This window comes from Thunnus albacares, chromosome 23, assembly GCF_914725855.1.
Source record: "Thunnus albacares chromosome 23, fThuAlb1.1, whole genome shotgun sequence".
NCBI lineage: Eukaryota > Metazoa > Chordata > Actinopteri > Scombriformes > Scombridae > Thunnus > Thunnus albacares.
The window spans coordinates 1,434,256-1,455,601 of NC_058128.1; the positions used below are offsets into that span (position 1 = coordinate 1,434,256).

General features: G+C 38.5%; 2 protein-coding genes across 6 annotated transcripts in view; both read right to left on the bottom strand.

Annotated features, from left to right (window-relative positions):
• Window positions 1-21,346, bottom strand: part of LOC122974968 (NACHT, LRR and PYD domains-containing protein 14-like) — a 123,111-nt gene that overhangs the window by 41,264 nt on the left and 60,501 nt on the right. For 4 of the 5 annotated variants that reach the window (XM_044343098.1, XM_044343099.1, XM_044343101.1 and 1 more), the window contains 4 exons: window positions 19,927-20,136; window positions 13,308-13,475; window positions 10,429-10,596; window positions 9,416-9,595 (listed from right to left, as the gene is read on the bottom strand). In XM_044343098.1, the coding sequence (XP_044199033.1) occupies window positions 9,416-9,595; window positions 10,429-10,596; window positions 13,308-13,475; window positions 19,927-20,136 (726 nt within the window). The remainder of the gene's footprint in view (window positions 1-9,415; window positions 9,596-10,428; window positions 10,597-13,307; window positions 13,476-19,926; window positions 20,137-21,346) is intronic. The other variant, XM_044343102.1, reaches the window with a different exon arrangement.
• Window positions 8,276-21,346, bottom strand: part of LOC122974964 (NACHT, LRR and PYD domains-containing protein 14-like) — a 113,071-nt gene continuing 100,000 nt past the window's right edge. Inside the window, exon 13 of the mRNA XM_044343085.1 lies at window positions 8,276-8,372. Coding sequence (XP_044199020.1) covers window positions 8,360-8,372 — 13 coding nt within the window. The 3' untranslated portion in view covers window positions 8,276-8,359. The remainder of the gene's footprint in view (window positions 8,373-21,346) is intronic.

Consider the following 21,346-nt stretch of genomic DNA (forward strand, 5'->3'; position numbering starts at 1 on the left):
GACCCTCTTCAAAGAAGTATAAATAAATAAATCTGTGCTGTTTGGAGTAGGGAATTACCATTTAAAGACTGATATTTATACAGCATTAACCTGCTTTTGATTTTTGGAAAGTGCCACATTCATATCAGAAAATTCTCAATCCAAACACCAAACTTGTATGTTTTAATGCCACTTTTAGTATCTGGATACTCTGAACTATACTGCAGAGACTTGCTATGCCATAAAAACTGTCTCTCATATACGTTCAACCCTCAATCATTTGTAGCATCATCTGTTTTTTACTTCATATTTACCTGTGATGTCTGCATCGCATATCTTAGATCCAGTTTTGTTTGCTTCTCCTAATTTTTATTTTATTTTTTATCTTTAAACATTTTTTTTTTAAAGCGCATCATATCATTAATTAAAACATTTTTTCTACAACACATTAATCCCAACTTTAACCACAAATTATGAATTATGTAAATAATAGAATATATGTTAAAGACAAAGTGTGTGATCTCAATGTAAAGTTAAAAACAGGATTGAAACCTCCTTTGCACTTGAATCATACAGACAGTATAAATCCCCAACGTCACCAACTAGTGGAAATAATCTTCTGGTAAATATTTCTGTAGAAGTTCACACTGTGTGTCGGGAACATGTGAGTTAATTTTGACCCATTTAACTAATCAAAAGGAACAACGTACTTGTGACCCTGCATTAGCAGGCAAGAGGACTGCACTATTCATAAATGTGTCTACGATTTGCAGGTAACAGTCAATTGTAAAACGGACCCCAGCTCTATAATGTTCAAATCATTTGTTATCATGTTGATATGAGAAATATATATCATATATCATATTTCCATTTTGTTTAACATGTAAACAATATAAATTATTGTAAAAAATAGTACAAAACTAATTAGAAGTCATTAATATTTTTTTCACCCGTCTGCAATGTAGAAATCAAATCTCATTTTAATGTTGACTCATCTGTTTATATTTGTTTATGTCCACTACAACAGACATTTTCTGTGAAACATATTAAAATGTATTTTCTCTGTAATGGTTTTATTAACTATTAATGTGTTAAGTAGACACATGGGAAACCTTCTCGTTTCTCATCAATTTCTGGAAGTTTTACATTTAACAGAAGTTCAGTAATTTTTGTAGGTGTACAGTGTAATATTAAAATTATTATTGAATTAACTTGATGACTTTTATTTACTTAGTTATTGGTTTATTTAACAATCGAAATACATCTTAATAACCATATTAATGTTAGTTAAGAAAATAGCATGCAGCACATCATACTACATTGTCAGCTACTATTTAAAATATGCGACACAGAAACACATCATACAAGACATATAAAGCAATAAATTGGGAAATATTAATGTTAATATAAATTTAGACACTAATAGAAACATGAAGAACAGAAGCACAGACATGAAAAGCACAAATAGTTCATAAGATCCTGAACAATAATCACTGTGACTGAATTAAACATCAACTTGTAACAGTCAATCTAAAATAAACACTCACATGACTACAATGAGTGTTCTAACTTTACAACCCATCAGATCAATATTGTCATCAATTGCCTTTTAATTTCACTCCAGACTGAAAAGCGAGGTGTGCATTTATGATTATTTGATATTTAAACGGTAAAACGTTTTCTTACTCCACTTCCTGTTTTGTTAGTTATGCTGCTCTTCTGTCATGTCTTAATCTCTTACCTGGAAACTTATTTATCACAAGTTGACAGTTATTGATCACCTCTTTGCTTTGGGACTTAAGTTGTATCATTTTATACAACAAAAGTAGGTGATCAATCATCTTTCTGTTCTTTCTGTTTATTGAGTTTGAGAGAGAGAAGTTGTTAATGACCAATTTAGGTTAAAAGCAGATGCTGTAAGCTTTTAATGGCCTTTAAATCACAGTGTTATTGTTAGTTACAGATGTGGAAGTTATGTATATAGTGAAGTTATTGGAAGTGATTTGTTGTTAATTGCCATGATTGCACTAAACTATAATGATGTGTGGTGAATGGTGAGGCAGGAGCTGTATGACATGCAGGTGTTACCAGTTAAGGCTCGGTGTGCATGTTATCTTTATTAGTAAAGTTAAATACCATATTCTTGTAAAATCTATGGTTAGATCTAATAGTTATTATACATCTCAACTTTTCTTTATGTTGTGCATAGTAGTAATGAAAGATAATTTACATTATTATATGATTTGATTGATAGTGGTTGAACTACTCTTTGCTACTCGTTATTTTTCATCACTTTGGCTGATAAGTTAAATTAGTGATAATTTCCTCAATAACGTGCATCAGAGTATTATTATTTGCAGTTGTTTCACTCGCTATATATTCCTTTTATATGTGTTTCAGAAGCACACACCCTCCTATCCTCATACACCTTTAAATGAGGCAACAATGAAGGTTCAAGTTCAAGTGGAAATGACTAAGTTTGTCATTTAACCGCTAAAACTAAGAAACAGTGACTAATCAGACATCCTGCAGCGATTCCTCTCTTCACATCAGCAGTTAGTAACCTTGAGATAACCTTCAGATAACCTTGAGCAACAACAAATCTGCCAGTCTTGAAGATTGCATGCTGTTATTTGTCAGCAGAGGGAATGCTAACTGTTAGCTTGTGGACGACAGAGTAACATCAGACAGCTTGATGATCCCTGACTGTTCCAGGATCAGCAGCTTGGACAGCGGTTGTGTCTCTTTGCTGCAGAATGTTGTAATGATCCACCTGAGCTGTACAGGAGAGCAGGAGGAGGAGAGAGACTGGAGACTCTCAAACCTTTATCACACATCAACACATTATTTTACACCAAATACCTTTTCAGTTGACTGTAGCTTTGATGTGATTCAGAAGACTCCAGAGAGATGAATCAAGCCACCGAGGCTGAAATGTTGCTTAACAGGTTAACTGTTCACAGCATGAAGCAAAGAAACACACTGTATTAAAAACACAACAAGCACAGATCAGAAACACCTGCAGCTTCATCAAATTCCTGCTTTACAAAGAAAAACACACCTGCCAGCTGTTATTTAGCTGCACTGTACATAGACAAAGTCCCAGCCATAAGTATCTGTGCTGTATGTGTCAGAGCAGGACTGACTAACATTTATCAGTTAGACTCAACAACATGAACAGTGACGCTGATCAGAGAGTGAAATCTAACGCTGCATTTTACATGTGAAAGCAGAACTGCTCCAAGTATCAAAAACACCTCACTGATATTCATTATTAACATTACACAGGACAACCTGATATTTATTGATCAGCATTGATCACAGAGACACACTGGTACAACTAAATATTAAAGTGAACACAGACTGAGCTGTCTGACCTTAAACCAGATGATTTGTTCTCACCTTCCTCTGAAGAAAAACATCCACCATTTTATTCAAATCCAAGTCGGATTCATTTTCCAAATGACAGAACTGAGATGTTTTCTTGGTTTTTCTCTCCTGATACTGACTCTCAGTACTCAGAGTATCTGCTGATACTGAGTACCGATCAATACCACTGCTCTCTTTTTCCCCAAATTACAATCTGTAAACCTGATTGGGATCATTTTAATGTGAGAACATGAGGTCAGAGATGCTGTGGCAGTAAAAACTGAGTCAGCAGCTGCTGAGACTGAATGAATGTTGAAAAACCAGCCACAGTTTGTGGCAAGTAATAAGAATAAAAACTAAAGTGAAACTATTTCATTCATTCATCATCATTTATCATTAATGACTTATTATGGCAGCTTGAATCTGCTGAAAATACATTTTATTTTGCTTTATTTTCTGACTGGAATAATAAGACAAGAATCAGAGTCAGAACTGATCAAATCTTAAAGCTGGACTCTAACGAGGAGCTTCTTCTGTGAAATAAACAGAGGTGGAGGAAGTATTCAGATCAATTACTCAAAAGTATCAATACTACAGTGAAAAAATACTCTGTTACAAGTTCAAGTCCTGCATTTGTAAAATCGAAATCTGAAAAGTAAAAATAAGTGAAATAAATGTAGTGGAGTAAAAAGTATAAAGTATTATTAAAATGTGTGTACTCAGGTAAAGTACAAGTACCTGATGATTGTAGTAAAGTACAGTACTTGAGTAAATGGACCAGTGGAAATAAAGAAAACAATGATGATGGTTTGATGTTTTACTTCAACACTGAATCTAATCCAGCTGCTGCAGCAGTTTTACGACCTTAAAGCTACTTAAGGGGAAATATAAGGTGGAAAGTGGATTAGAAGAGGTTCATAAAATGTCAAAGCTTCCTGTTTCACAGCTGATATTTATGTAGATTTATTGGAGTTGTGTCCATGTCACAGGTTTGAACCCGGCTTGTCTCCCTGTGAGACAAAAACACACTGTTGTATGTTTGAGTGTCAGCTCATTGTTGATGCAGCAGCACCACCTGCTGTCCAAACCAACAAACTACCTGCTACTGTCCACAAGAATACATTACAACCACAATCAATATTTCATTCAGCAAAGCAAAGCTTTTTCATATCTGATGAGGTCAAATACATTTTTAAAAGTTGATTCATGAGTTTTATCCTGTAACATTTTTCCTTCAGAAGTTAAAAACGATACTGATGTGATGTTTTCTTTCTGTGAATTACAACCTGAAACTGTTTCTCTCTTATTGTGGAGCTGCAGATTCACCCATAAACTCTGGAAAGACATGAAGACCTTCATAGTTCAAAACTTTCCCCTTTTCTTCTAAGATATTATTTTGAGTTTCTATTTACATGATTAAGACAACGACTCTTATTTTATTATGAATTTAAGTTTTATCATTGCAACATTTTACCTTCACAAATGTAAATTTACTAAAAGAAAGAAAACATCCCTTTAGAGCTGCTACGATTAGTAAATTAATCAAACAGAATGGGGAACTATTCTGATCAGTTTTTTGAAAAAAAAACACCAAAACTGGTTCTAGTTTGTCAAATGTGAATATTTTGACAAATTATTTTTACTTCTATGATAGTAAACTTGTTAACTTTGGGTTTTGGACTGTTGGTCGGACAAATGAAGAAATTTGAAGACGTCAACTCAGGCTTTGGGAAAATGTGAGGATCATTTGAATTTAGAAAAAACTGCTCAGCAATAAAACCAACATTGTTAAGAGTTCAGCTGATTGAGGCAGTGGAGGAGAACAAACACCTCGAGATCTACACTGATAACAAACTGAAGTCAAACTATCACACTGACTTTATTTTGAAGAAAAGACAAAAACGGCTTCTTTGATTCTGACTGTTTTATGTTGAGATCTTCTTATATGTGTTTTATTCAGAGTATTATGACATTCTGCATCCTCTGTTGCCATGGTAACACTGATGTTGCACAGAAGGACATCTACCAAACCCGGAACCTGTCAAAGACCGAAAACCTGGTGCTTCACCCACAACACCCTGTTCAGTGAGCTTCAGCTCCTCCCATCAGGCCCACGTCTTCAGGCCTCCAGCTGCAACAGTAACAGAGCGAGGAATTCCTTTATTCCATCAGCCATCGCTCTCTATAACACACAGCAGCACATAAAAACTCCTGGTACTCACAGCAGTACTGTAGTCAGTGCTGCACAGTGGAAAGTATGGTATTGTGTATATTTCTGGGCTGCATTGTGTCTTCTCTCACATTGAATCTTTGTACTCCAGGAGCACTGCTGGACGCTGCTGTGTAGTAGTTTAGTGTGTTTTATGAAGGATGTGTGCCATGTGTGGACTATGTCTTGATTGCTTTTTTCTTCTTAGTGTGTGTGTTTCTTTTATTGTGTTTGTTGAGTTTTGGACAAACACTGCAAACCAATTTCTGGATCACATGATCTCATCTACAAGTTTAAATTATATAGTTATTGTTAAAGCCTCCTGATTGGCTGATCAGTGTTTACTTACAGCCTGATGCAAATGACTTGTTAAATATCGTTATGAGATATAAACTGTTCATTTTGACATAATCATCATCATCATCATCCTCATCAACCTTTGTTTAAACAGGGAGGGCCTTTGAGAGCAAGCTCTCTTCTACAGGGACGAGTAGCTACACTACATATAAAAGCTCATGAATGTTACAGTAAACATCAGCAACAAATCATATATAAGAACAATAGAAACCATAAAAGTACATATAAAAACAATTAAAGCCACAAAAATTTCAGTATCAACAGATTATACAACAGCTGCTCTCAGATTTAAATTGATTAAAAGAGATTAACTCGTCTAATTTTACAAGCTTCTGCAGATTGTTCCAGTTGTGTGGAGGAAAGTATTTAAAAGCCAGTTTCACAATATCAGTACTAACATGATGATCTTTGGAGACTGAATAGTCTTTGGGACCAAGTACAATGTGACAATGATCTATAGTTAAAAAGACATATAAAAGCATATAAAAGCTGGATACCTTTAATATTTACACACAGAGCAACTCTGAAATGTCATCTGGAGCCATGAAGAGTCTTTAAAAGTAATCAATCAAATCTTTACAATCAATCCTAAAACAAACAGGTAACCAGTAAAGTGATGATAGAAATGGAGTAATATGATCTCTTTTCCTGCTTTTAGTTCAAAGTCTGACAGCAGCAGTGTTCTGTGCTGGTTTTATAGATATTATTTGAATATGTTTTAATGGTGAAAACAGGACTGGACCAGCTGCTGATATGATCATCAAAACTTAGACTGGAATCAAAAAATACAAAGTTTTTCACCAAAGAACCAAGATATGATTTGACCTGCATGCAGGTTTTCTGGACCAATGATAAATTCTTTCACAATTGAACTGAATGAAATTTGTGGACATCCAATCTGTCACATCTGTCACATCTGGGCCCGTATTTATCAAGCGTCTCAGAGCAGGAAATCACTCCTAACTGGCCAAAAATGATCAGAGTGACGCATCTCTGCTTCTACTTTTAGGAGAAAAAGCCTTTTATCAACTTTCCAAACTTGGTAAATGATTCGTATCTCTGCCAATATTTTGGAGCTGCAGGAGATGGAGTTCAGGCAGAGATATTCCCTGAGAGGAGAGATGTTTTGGGAACGCTTGATGACACTGAGCTTATTAAAAGATTGTTTGGACTAAAACAGAATCATTAGTGAGACTGACTTTGTGTGTGATGCAGAGGAGAACACATGATGTTTCTACACAACATCATTTAAATAAATACAGAACGTCCTCACAATGTTACACTTTATGGTAACGGAGAAAATGCAGCTGTGCAACAGTGACGATTCTGTCAGAAGCAACAATGATGGAAGTCATGAATCAAACTTTGATCTGGCTTAATGCACGTCGTAAAGATAATGAGCATGACGAGGGTCCTCAGTTACAGCCCACTAAAACTTTGATTTACACACAATCATGTCAGCTGCATAATGAAGGATATCTCAACTTCATTACAACAGATCAAATATTTTATAGGCTTATTTTTTATTGAGGCTCCTTCAAATAACAGCAGAGCTACAGCCTGATATTTGAGAGAGGAGGATGCACCTGAACAATATATGTTTCTATTGTTACGCTGTATTTACCTTCATGTAGAGAACACAAGTTAACTTGGGGAGTAGTTGAAAGAGGAATTGGACAGTGGAAGAGAAGATGTTCTTCATGGAGAGGGTTTGCAACATGTGTCTGTGCAATATGTGCAAGATGCAGCACTATTACAGGCTGTGAAACCATGTGGCTGAACCAAGATCATTTCACACAGCTGAGTCTAATTACCTGTTATCTTCATTAACATATAGGCTACATTTATCTCTCAGGCTTTCTTTACACTTTGTAAATATCATCTTATAATGAATTTTGGCATCATAGTTTTGTTCCATAACCTTGGTAAGTTACCTGACTGGTTACCTGCTTATACACATAATATACCAAATTACCACTGTTTCATATTTCCAGCTGAGACTGTGAGAAAACTACAACACGTCATCATTATTTCTACTTTGCTGCTCTGACTGTGGTAAAACAGCGACGTCTCACTCTCTCCCAGGAGTAATCCTTCTCCTGCTGACAGTCACAGTAAATTCTCTTCTGCTTCATTAATTAGTTTTAGTCCTCGTTAACTCTCAGTATGATTCTGAGACGCTTGATAAATATGGGCCCAGGGTCAGAGTCTGACTAATAACACCTGTTTTTAATCTTTTCTGCATCAAACAGCTCATGTATAACACATCTGTAAAGTGCTGATTCAACAAAATCCAGAGATAACTGTTCAGTTTGTAGTCAGTTAAGAGACTTAAGTGAAGATGACAAAATCCAGATCCAGACTCCGGTCCAGATGGATCATCAGGATCCAGCTGATCCTCTCTCAACACACACTCCTGGATGTTCACTCACACTCTGACAGAGATCAATCCCACCAGCTGATGAGAGAAGAAGAAACAACAGAGGTCATAAATCAGTGTTTAGTGAGACTCACTTCATCAGCTGTCAGTCAGTGATGCAGCACATCCAGTATAAAGAGCAGCAGGGACTTCAGTCCTGTTCAGACCAGAAGTGGAACAGCTGTGCAGCGTAGCCTGCTTCCTTTCAGCTCTCATGTTAACGTGTTGGAGTGAACACACTGAGCTCCAAGCTCACACACCTGCACAGACTTTTGCTATCAAGTCTGTTTACTCTGCAGATTTCACTCAAGTACACAGAGGAAATAAAGTGCTGAGAGTCATGAACACATCATTACTGCAGAAACAGAGACATTCACTCATCAGTTTACTGATGGATTTACTGTTGATTCATGTCAACTGTTAGAAAAGTTGAAAGCTACAGAGTCTCTGTGGGATTGAAGATCTTTCCTGCTGTTAAATCATCACATGACAATCAGTCAGAGCTCTCAGCTAAACAGCTGCTGTGATTCCTGGACTTCAGCAGAGGTTCTGGTCTGTATAAAGACCACATGGTTACTAAACGTAATGATGCTTGTGTGAAATCAGAGCCAGTGATTTGCAGGCTGCAGTCAGACTGATCTTAGAGCTCTGACAAAGATGAACTGATCAATTCTTTAGTGTTGAAATGAGAGAACAAACACTTTCAGATCAGATTTGATGGTAGGACAGTTTGATGATGAGGACCACTGTCTCTATACATCTTGTAAGGCTGTCAGCTGTAATCCAGCTTTATTTCCTGCAGACATGAACACAACAACAACAGTCGTCTTCACATCAACTCAAACACATGATCACAACAAGCTTCTGGCTGATCTGATTGGCTGACTGTTCTCTCTCTCTCTCTGTCTTTCTGTCCAATCCTGAAGCCTGTCACCATTCTCCTCTCACAGCTTCACTGAGGAAAGCAGCCACTGAGAAGGTTGAAGGTTCACCAGGAAATACTGGATCTTTGCTTTGATACTAACTGTGTTTAAAACAATACTGCTGAAACCAGCACAGACTGACTCCAACTCTCTACTGACCTCAGAGTCTCCAGTCTACAGTCTGGACTCTTCTTGAGATCAAACAGCTGCTTCATGGCCGAGTCCGTCAGGTTGTTGTTTTCTCTCAGATCCAGCTCTCTCAGATGGGATGAGGGGTTGGACTTCAGAGCAGAGGCCAGAAAATCACAGCTGATCTTTGACAATCTGCAGCGCCTCAATCTGAATAAAGAATAAATGACGTCACTTTAGAAAACAAAGTTCATGCTTGAAATCATTCAATGTTTCATAATCTATTCAGAGCTGAAGAAGGTTTAGAAAGTTGTAGATGTGATCTCTAGATCCCCTACGAGACAGCCAGAGTCAGCTGACCATCCTGAGTCACCACAGTCCCGTAAACTGCGGCGGGTCCACAGACTGAAACTATTCACGTCACAGTTTACGGGACTGTGGTGACTCAAGGCAGCTAATATAGCAGCTAGCGTCTACGTTACTTTTACGCTTAAAATAAGATTTTTGTGCACGTTGTAATAACTCGATTTAAACAAAGTGGACATTTTACACATCATGCTGCTCTAACTGAACCATTTACAACAAGTAACCACTGCACACACACAACACAGAGCACATGTACATGTTTACTGAGTAAAGACACAAATGCAAAGCTCCATCTCTGGATTTCAATAATCAATTATTGATCATTCAAATAAGAATCGCAATTAATCTGAAAATCTATTTTTATGTCCTAAAGTTTAGAAGATGGAAACTCCAAACAGCTGAACCCAACAGGATGCAGGTTAAAAACTATCAAATAGAAAAGATAAAAAGTTTCAGAGGTTCAGAGTGAATTATCCAGTGTAGATTTTTCTTGTTATATGAAGGTTTTAAATGTGCAGCTCAACATTGTTCTGACAGTCAATGGACTAAACCACTGAAGAAGAAAATAGATCCTCAGTGTGGATCAGCATAATATCAGCTTTATGTCTGCAGTTTAGTGTCACCACAACTGTCACATCATATTAATCTCAGCACAGAAGTAAAAAATGGTGTCTGACCTCAGAGTCTCCAGTCTACAGTGTGGACTCTCCAGAAAATCACACAGCTGCTTCACGTCACACACGTCGTTTCTTGACAGATCCAGATGTCTCAGATGGGAGGGGTTGGACTTCAGAGCTGAGGCCAGAGAAGCACAACTGGTCTCTGACAACCTGCAGCGCCACAATCTGCATAAAGAATAAATGATGTAGATTAAAATCCATTTATAATCCAATCAGATGTGTTCAGGTTTTAAATGTGTAGTTCAACATTACTATGTCCTCATCAATGAGCTTTTCACTAAAATGAGCAGAGTAACTTTGTCATTGTGTTATTGTGGATCATCATGATGTCAGCCTTCTACAGACATCATCCAAATGTCACCACAACATTCAGACACATATTCATGTCAACACTGATTCATAAAAATTACTTTAAACACCTGCATTTAGATCAGTGTGTGTGTGTTCTGAAGGATCAATATCAATGATCAGACATTATTCATTAAAACACATTAAATAATATAATAAAGAAATATTTCTCCTTCAACATATGAACTTGATCTAGGGCTGTGTGGTTAATCAAATTTAACTTTCGATTACGATTTTGGCTTCCAACGATTATGAAAACAAGATAATGGAGATAAAACGATTATTGTTTATTATTGTCATTTCGCAGTGATGCTCTCGTTTTGTCTTGTGTTCTAAATCCAGCAAACCTCTTTCCTTTACAGCGGTGCGCTTTCGCTCCTCCTTAAACGCCTCCGACAGGCGTTGAGCGTCTCTGTCCACAGACTAACCTGCCTTCACCAGGCTGACTGACAGCTGGGATTTACTGAACCTAAATAGTTTGCATGTCGGCTCCACGGGAAGAAATCAACAGTGTTTGTACTTATTGATTCATTGGTTTTATTTCCTCGCCCACTGTAGCGAGTGAATCTGCCTGTAGTGAAACCGGAGGTAACGTTAGCTGGGAGGCTAGCGGAGGCTAGCTGGCTGTGCTTCCCTCCGGTCATGCTGCGGCTAACGCTCCGCTAGCCTCCCAGCTAGCCCCGGCTCTCCGTCTGGATCCAACCGGAGCACCGAGCCCCGGTTTGTTATTCAGGTTAAAGTGGGAAGAAGCAGCGGGTCTGTCGGGCAGCTGAGTGAAGTGGAGCCTGCGGAGGAAACACCGGGACCGTCAGGATGAAACAGTCCGCAGAGGAGCTGCTGTGTTCGGATGCAGAGATAGGAAACACCTCGGCTGACAGGATGTACCACTCTGTTTGAAAAAACGTTTTCTTTTTGGTTTATAACAGCTATTGGCAACCAGCGTATGAGGTGCATTACCGCCACCTTCTGCTTCGGACTGTGGACCAAAGATTAAATCCTGCACATTATTCCTGTCTGTCTAATAAACTCAAAGAAAACTACTGCTCCACCCACTTGGCAGGTTCATGTGTTTTACTGCTGAGCTCCTGAACTCCAGTCTTCATAAGTTCTTCCTTCATATATTGTCTTTCTTGATCATTAGTACAATCTACGATTGCAGGTGTTATAGTCTCCTCAGCCAGGTGGAAAAAATATGTGCATATATATCAGCATTGGCAATCGGCAAAAATGAGAGTCAAAAAATAATTGTGTTAAATAATCGTGATTATGATTTTTGCCATAATCGAGCAGCCCTACCGTCTATACAAACTCATGTTGTTCAGCCAAACACAAGTAAAGATGTCAAAAGACTAAAACACGACACATTTATATGTTTTAGGTCTACATGTGCAAAACAGTTAAGCAAGAATAATAAAAGACCTGCATCACTTGCAAGAGCTTCATCATTATGTACATTTAAAACACATAAATGCTATCCCATAATGCAACACATGGACTGTCAGTACCTGCTGTTTCAACTTTATGACTTTGAGCACAGACAGCAGAAACTGAAAGTCTGCTCATTAGTTCATCTGCACTGTTTGTATTTGTGTTGACATCAGTGTGATACCTGCAGACAGCTGCTGGCTGGCGTTAGCTCCCCGGCAGGTAGAGACAGACTGAATACAGTAGAATCTGCACACTGTTCAGTCCACTTCCACGCTTTCACATCTCGTAGTCAGAGATAATATCTCGTTAACAAACACAAACCCAGAGCTCAGATCAGTGTGTGGAGTCTTTTTTCAGTCTGTTCCTCTTGTAGATGTGATCTCTAGATCCCCTACGAGACAGCCAGAGTCAGCTGACCATCCTGAGTCACCACAGTCCCGTAAACTGCGGCGGGTCCACAGACTGAAACTATTCACGTCACGGTTTACGGGACTGTGGTGACTCAAGGCAGCTAATATAGCAGCTAGCATCTACGTTACTTTTACACTTAAAATAAGATTTTTGTGCACGTTGTAATAACTGGATTTAAACAAAGTGGACATTTTACACATCATGCTGCTCTAACTGAACCATTTACAACAAGTAACCACTGCACACACACAACACAGAGCACATGTACATGTTTACTGAGTAAAGACACAAATGCAAAGATCCATCTCTGGATTTCAATAATCAATTATTGATCATTCAAATAAGAATCGCAATTAATCTGAAAATCTATTTTTATGTCCTAAAGTTTAGAAGATGGAAACTCCAAACAGCTGAACCCAACAGGATGCAGGTTAAAAACTATCAAATAGAAAAGATAAAAAGTTTCAGAGTTTCAGAGTGAATTATCCAGTGTAGATTTTTCTTGTTATATGAAGGTTTTAAATGTGCAGCTCAACATTGTTCTGACAGTCAATGGACTAAACCACTGAAGAAGAAAATAGATCCTCAGTGTGGATCAGCATAATATCAGCTTTATGTCTGCAGTTTAGTGTCACCACAACTGTCACATCATATTAATCTCAGCACAGAAGTAAAAAATGGTGTCTTACTCCAGATACTCCAGTCTACAGTGTGGACTCTCCAGAAAATCACACAGCTGCTTCACGTCACACACGTCGTTTCCAGACAGATTCAGCTCTCTCAGATGGGAGGGGTTGGACTTCAGAGCTGAGGCCAGAGAAGCACAGCTGATCTCTGACAAACTGCAGTAACTCAATCTGAATAAAGAATAAATGATGTAGATTAAAATCCATTTATAATCCAATCAGATGTGTTCAGGTTTTAAATGTGTAGTTCAACATTACTATGTCCTCATCAATGAGCTTTTCACTAAAATGAGCAGAGTAACTTTGTCATTGTGTTATTGTGGATCATCATGATGTCAGCCTTCTACAGACATCATCCAAATGTCACCACAACATTCAGACACATATTCATGTCAACACTGATTCATAAAAAATACTTTTAAAACCTGCATTTAGATCAGTGTGTGTGTTCTGAAGGATCAATATCAATGATCAGACATTATTCATTAAAACACATTAAATAATATAATAAAGAAATATTTCTCCTTCAACATATGAACTTGATCTAGGGCTGTGTGGTTAATCAAATTTAACTTTCGATTACGATTTTGGCTTCCAACGATTATGAAAACAAGATAATGGAGATAAAACGATTATTGTTTATTATTGTCATTTCGCAGTGATGCTCTCGTTTTGTCTTGTGTTATAAATCCAGCAAACCTCTTTCCTTTACAGCGGTGCGCTTTCGCTCCTCCTTAAACGCCTCCGACAGGCGTTGAGCGTCTCTGTCCACAGACTAACCTGCCTTCACCAGGCTGACTGACAGCTGGGATTTACTGAACCTAAATAGTTTGCATGTCGGCTCCACGGGAAGAAATCAACAGTGTTTGTACTTATTGATTCATTGGTTTTATTTCCTCGCCCACTGTAGCGAGTGAATCTGCCTGTAGTGAAACCGGAGGTAACGTTAGCTGGGAGGCTAGCGGAGGCTAGCTGGCTGTGCTTCCCTCCGGTCATGCTGCGGCTAACGCTCCGCTAGCCTCCCAGCTAGCCCCGGCTCTCCGTCTGGATCCAACCGGAGCACCGAGCCCCGGTTTGTTATTCAGGTTAAAGTGGGAAGAAGCAGCGGGTCTGTCGGGCAGCTGAGTGAAGTGGAGCCTGCGGAGGAAACACCGGGACCGTCAGGATGAAACAGTCCGCAGAGGAGCTGCTGTGTTCGGATGCAGAGATAGGAAACACCTCGGCTGACAGGATGTACCACTCTGTTTGAAAAAACGTTTTCTTTTTGGTTTATAACAGCTATTGGCAACCAGCGTATGAGGTGCATTACCGCCACCTTCTGCTTCGGACTGTGGACCAAAGATTAAATCCTGCACATTACTCCTGTCTGTCTAATAAACTCAAAGAAAACTACTGCTCCACCCACTTGGCAGGTTCATGAGTTTTACTGCTGAGCTCCTGAACTCCAGTCTTCATAAGTTCTTCCTTCATATATTGTCTTTCTTGATCATTAGTACAATCTACGATTGCAGGTGTTATAGTCTCCTCAGCCAGGTGGAAAAAATATGTGCATATATATCAGCATTGGCAATCGGCAAAAATGAGAGTCAAAAAATAATTGTGTTAAATAATCGTGATTATGATTTTTGCCATAATCGAGCAGCCCTACCGTCTATACAAACTCATGTTGTTCAGCCAAACACAAGTAAAGATGTCAAAAGACTAAAACACGACACATTTATATGTTTTAGGTCTACATGTGCAAAACAGTTAAGCAAGAATAATAAAAGACCTGCATCACTTGCAAGAGCTTCATCATTATGTACATTTAAAACACATAAATGCTATCCCATAATGCAACACATGGACTGTCAGTACCTGCTGTTTCAACTTTATGACTTTGAGCACAGACAGCAGAAACTGAAAGTCTGCTCATTAGTTCATCTGCACTGTTTGTATTTGTGTTGACATCAGTGTGATACCTGCAGACAGCTGCTGGCTGGCGTTAGCTCCCCGGCAGGTAGAGACAGACTGAATACAGTAGAATCTGCACACTGTTCAGTCCACTTCCACGCTTTCACATCTCGTAGTCAGAGATAATATCTCGTTAACAAACACAAACCCAGAGCTCAGATCAGTGTGTGGAGTCTTTTTTCAGTCTGTTCCTCTTGTAGATGTGATCTCTAGATCCCCTACGAGACAGCCAGAGTCAGCTGACCATCCTGAGTCACCACAGTCCCGTAAACTGCGGCGGGTCCACAGACTGAAACTATTCACGTCACGGTTTACGGGACTGTGGTGACTCAAGGCAGCTAATATAGCAGCTAGCATCTACGTTACTTTTACACTTAAAATAAGATTTTTGTGCACGTTGTAATAACTGGATTTAAACAAAGTGGACATTTTACACATCATGCTGCTCTAACTGAACCATTTACAACAAGTAACCACTGCACACACACAACACAGAGCACATGTACATGTTTACTGAGTAAAGACACAAATGCAAAGATCCATCTCTGGATTTCAATAATCAATTATTGATCATTCAAATAAGAATCGCAATTAATCTGAAAATCTATTTTTATGTCCTAAAGTTTAGAAGATGGAAACTCCAAACAGCTGAACCCAACAGGATGCAGGTTAAAAACTATCAAATAGAAAAGATAAAAAGTTTCAGAGGTTCAGAGTGAATTATCCAGTGTAGATTTTTCTTGTTATATGAAGGTTTTAAATGTGCAGCTCAACATTGTTCTGACAGTCAATGGACTAAACCACTGAAGAAGAAAATAGATCCTCAGTGTGGATCAGCATAATATCAGCTTTATGTCTGCAGTTTAGTGTCACCACAACTGTCACATCATATTAATCTCAGCACAGAAGTAAAAAATGGTGTCTTACTTCAGAGTCTCCAGTCTACAGTGTGGACTCTCCAGAAAATCACACAGCTGCTTCACGTCACACACGTCGTTTTGAGACAGATACAGCTCTCTCAGATGGGAGGGGTTGGACTTCAGAGCTGAGGCCAGAGAAGCAAAGCTGATCTCTGACAAACTGCAGCAACTCAATCTGAATAAAGAATAAATGATGTAGATTAAAATCCATTTATAATCCAATCAGATGTGTTCAGGTTTTAAATGTGTAGTTCAACATTACTATGTCCTCATCAATGAGCTTTTCACTAAAATGAGCAGAGTAACTTTGTCATTGTGTTATTGTGGATCATCATGATGTCAGCCTTCTACAGACATCATCCAAATGTCACAACATTCAGACACATATTCATGTCAACACTGATTCATAAAAAATACTTTAAACACCTGCATTTAGATCAGTGTGTGTGTGTGTTCTGAAGGATCAATATCAATGATCAGACATTATTCATTAAAACACATTAAATAATATAATAAAGAAATATTTCTCCTTCAACTTGATCTAGGGCTGTGTGGTTAATCAAATTTAACTTTCGATTACGATCTTGGCTTCCAACGATTATAAAAACAAGATAATGGAGATAACACGATTATTGTTTATTATTGTCATTTCGCAGTGATGCTCTCGTTTTGTCTTGTGTTATAAATCCAGCAAACCTCTTTCCTTTACAGCGGTGCTCTTTCGCTCCTCCTTAAACGCCTCCGACAGGCGTTGAGCGTCTCTGTCCACAGACTAACCTGCCTTCACCAGGCTGACTGACAGCTGGGATTTACTGAACCTAAATAGTTTGCATGTCGGCTCCACGGGAAGAAATCAACAGTGTTTGTACTTATTGATTCATTGGTTTTATTTCCTCGCCCACTGTAGCGAGTGAATCTGCCTGTAGTGAAACCGGAGGTAACGTTAGCTGGGAGGCTAGCGGAGGCTAGCTGGCTGTGCTTCCCTCCGGTCATGCTGCGGCTAACGCTCCGCTAGCCTCCCAGCTAGCCCCGGCTCTCCGTCTGGATCCAACCGGAGCACCGAGCTCCGGTTTGTTATTCAGGTTAAAGTGGGAAGAAGCAGCGGGTCTGTCGGGCAGCTGAGTGAAGTGGAGCCTGCGGAGGAAACACCGGGACCGTCAGGATGAAACAGTCCGCAGAGGAGCTGCTGTGTTCGGATGCAGAGATAGGAAACACCTCGGCTGACAGGATGTACCACTCTGTTTGAAAAAACGTTTTCTTTTTGGTTTATAACAGCTATTGGCAACCAGCGTATGAGGTGCATTACCGCCACCCTCTGCTTCGGACTGTGGACCAAAGATTAAATCCTGCACATTACTCCTGTCTGTTTAATAAACTCAAAGAAAACTACTGCTCCACCCACTTGGCAGGTTCATGAGTTGTACTGCTGAGCTCCTGAACTCCAGTCTTCATAAGTTCTTCCTTCATATATTGTCTTTCTTGATCATTAGTACAATCTATGATTGCAGGTGTAATAGTCTCCTCAGCCAGGTGGAAAAAAATATGTGCATATATATCAGCATCGGCAAAAATGAGAGTCAAAAAGTAATTGTGTTAAATAATCGTGATTATGATTTTTGCCATAATCGAGCAGCCCTACCATCTATACAAACTCATGTTGTTCAGCCAAACACAAGTAAAAATGTCAAAAGACTAAAACACGACACATTTATATGTTTTAGGTCTACATGTGCAAAACAGTTGAGCAAGAATAATAAAAGACCTGCATCCCTTGCAAGAGCTTCATCATTATGTACATTTAAAACACATAAATGCTATCCCATAATGCAACACATGGACTGTCAGTACCTGCTGTTTCAACTTTATGACTTTGAGCACAGACAGCAGAAACTGAAAGTCTGCTCATTAGTTCATCTGCACTGTTTGTATTTGTGTTGACATCAGTCTGATACCTGCAGACAGCTGCTGGCTGGCGTTAGCTCCCCGGCAGGTAGAGACAGACTGAATACAGTAGAATCTGCACACTGTTCAGTCCACTTCCACGCTTTCACATCTCGTAGTCAGAGATAATATCTCGTTAACAAACACAAACCCAGAGCTCAGATCAGTGTGTGGAGTCTTTTTTCAGTCTGTTCCTCTTGTAGATGTGATCTCTAGATCCCCTACGAGACAGCCAGAGTCAGCTGACCATCCTGAGTCACCACAGTCCCGTAAACTGCGGCGGGTCCACAGACTGAAACTATTCACGTCACGGTTTACGGGACTGTGGTGACTCAAGGCAGCTAATATAGCAGCTAGCATCTATGTTACTTTTACACTTAAAATAAGATTTTTGTGCATGTTGTAATAACTGGATTTAAACAAAGTGGACATTTTACACATCATGCTGCTCTAACTGAACCATTTACAACAAGTAACCACTGCACACACACAACACAGAGCACATGTACATGTTTACTGAGTAAAGACACAAATGCAAAGATCCATCTCTGGATTTCAATAATCAATTATTGATCATTCAAATAAGAATCGCAATTAATCTGAAAATCTATTTTTTTTGTCCTAAAGTTTAGAAGATGGAAACTCCAAACAGCTGAACCCAACAGGATGCAGGTTAAAAACTGTCAAATAGAGAAGATAAAAACAGAGTTTCAGAGGTTCAGAGTGAATTATCCAGTGTAGATTTTTCTTGTTATATGAAGGTTTTAAATGTGCAGCTCAACATTGTTCTGACAGTCAATGGACTAAACCACTGAAGAAGAAAATAGATCCTCAGTGTGGATCAGCATAATATCAGCTTTATGTCTGCAGTTTAGTGTCACCACAACTGTCACATCATATTAATCTCAGCACAGAAGTAAAAAATGGTCTTACTCCAGAATCTCCAGTCTACAGTGTGGACTCTCCAGAAAATCACACAGCTGCTTCACGTCACACACGTCGTTGTCAGACAGATCCAGCTTTCTCAGATGGGAGGGGTTGGACTTCAGAGCTGAGGCCAGAGAAGCACAGCTGATCTCTGACAACCTGCAGCCCCAAAATCTGAATAAAGAATAAATGATGTAGATTAAAATCCATTTATAATCCAATCAGATGTGTTCAGGTTTTAAATGTGTAGTTCAACATTACTATGTCCTCATCAATGAGCTTTTCACTAAAATGAGCAGAGTAACTTTGTCATTGTGTTATTGTGGATCATCATGATGTCAGCCTTCTACAGACATCATCCAAATGTCACCACAACATTCAGACACATATTCATGTCAACACTGATTCATAAAATATACTTTAAACACCTGCATTTAGATCAGTGTGTGTGTGAGAGAGAGATTATTGTGAAGGATCAATATCAATTATCAGACATTATTGTGAAGGAACAATATCAATGATCAGACATTATTGTGTAAAAAACATTAAATAATCTAATAAAGAAATATTTCTCCTTCAGCAAGTAAACTTGATCAATTTAAAACAGATATTAGTTGAGAGGATCTTCTGTATACAGATGTGACTCTTTACCAAAAGTTATAAACATTCATTTACTTTAACAACTAACAGTGGACATTTTCTACAGTTTCTTTAAGAATCAGTTATCTTTTATAACTACAGACTAAACTTTGTACAGTAAAAAAATAAAATATGGAAAAAAGAAAATGAACTTCATGGATGTAAGTTATGTATGTACATAAATTAGGTTCAGTTGTTAAACATTAAGATCAACAATAGTAACAGACAGTCAGTGAATTGACCTCAGAGTCTCCAGTCTACAGTCTGGACTCTCCAGAAAATCACACAGTAGCTTCACGTCTGATTCCTGAAGCTTCATTCTTGAGCTTGAGGTCAAGTTGTCAGTCACATACAGCTCTCCCAGATACAGCTCTCTCAGATGGGAGGGGTTGGACTTCAGAGCTGAGACCAGAGAAGCACAGCTGATCTCTGACAAACTGCAGTCAGTCAATCTGATTAAAGAATAAATGATGTAGATTAAAATCCATTTATAATCCAATCAGATGTGTTCAGGTTTTAAATGTGTAGTTCAACATTACTATGTCCTCATCAATGAGCTTTTCACTAAAATGAGCAGAGTAACTTTGTCATTGTGTTATTGTGGATCATCATAATATCAGCCAGAGCGGCACCAGACAATTATCAGCAGGGGGGCACAAGGTCGTCACGGGTGGGCACTCCTTTTTACATGCTCATAGATCAGACATTTCTTTCTTTTTTTTGGTAGTTTAATGTAAATGAGTCAGATGAATGGCTTTCTATACATAAAAGAAGAAATAACACAATAAAGTGGAAACTGCTTATATTGATCACATCTGTCTGGATCAAATTGATCACTATCAACAGATGATTATAATAACTGATTTTTAAACATTTTTTCTTTATTTCTCATGCAGAAAACCATCTAATTGACATTTGTATATTTATTACATGAATATGAAGTAATGAAACGAGCAGCTTCGCTATTTATTGAATTGTACTGACTGTTAAAATACAGTACAGCTGTTTAAACGCTGGTTGTTGTGTCGCTGCTGCATCTCGTTGGCTGGTTTTTGGCAGTTTGTCATGAGCTTCGAGGAAACAACGTTTTTCATTGAGAGAAAATGATTTTCTTTTTCCTGTCATGATTTCAATGTGCAGGCAGCAGCAGCCTCAGGTCACCAGCTGGAAGCAGACGGGTTACCACGAGGCAGTAATGGTGCCGCAGCCGCCAGGAACATATCAAACATGTTTCATGGGAGTAAAATAAAAAAAAAAAATAGAATTACTGTGGTTTTAAATTCATGTATGAAAAGGCCCAAAATGAACACTGTATTTGATTAGTATAAGCAAACTATTTAAACAACATTTGTATAAGAATGATTCAGTCTCAAGCTTTGTGATCCATATAAGTGATTGATCACTGTAACTGTGATCAATACAGGCGGTTTCCACTGTAATAACTAAACCAACACTGCATAACTCTTGAAACAAATTGAACAATGAATATGTTACAGTTCAGAACTTCCTCACAGAAACCACAATCCTAACATGCCACGGCGGGCCAGGATAAATAACACTGGCTTACCTGCGGCTACTATTCCTACACAAGGCCGAGTCTTCTGGGCTTTGAGTTGGAAAGGTTGATTATGTCTTTGTAATCACAAGTGTCAGTTAGTTCTC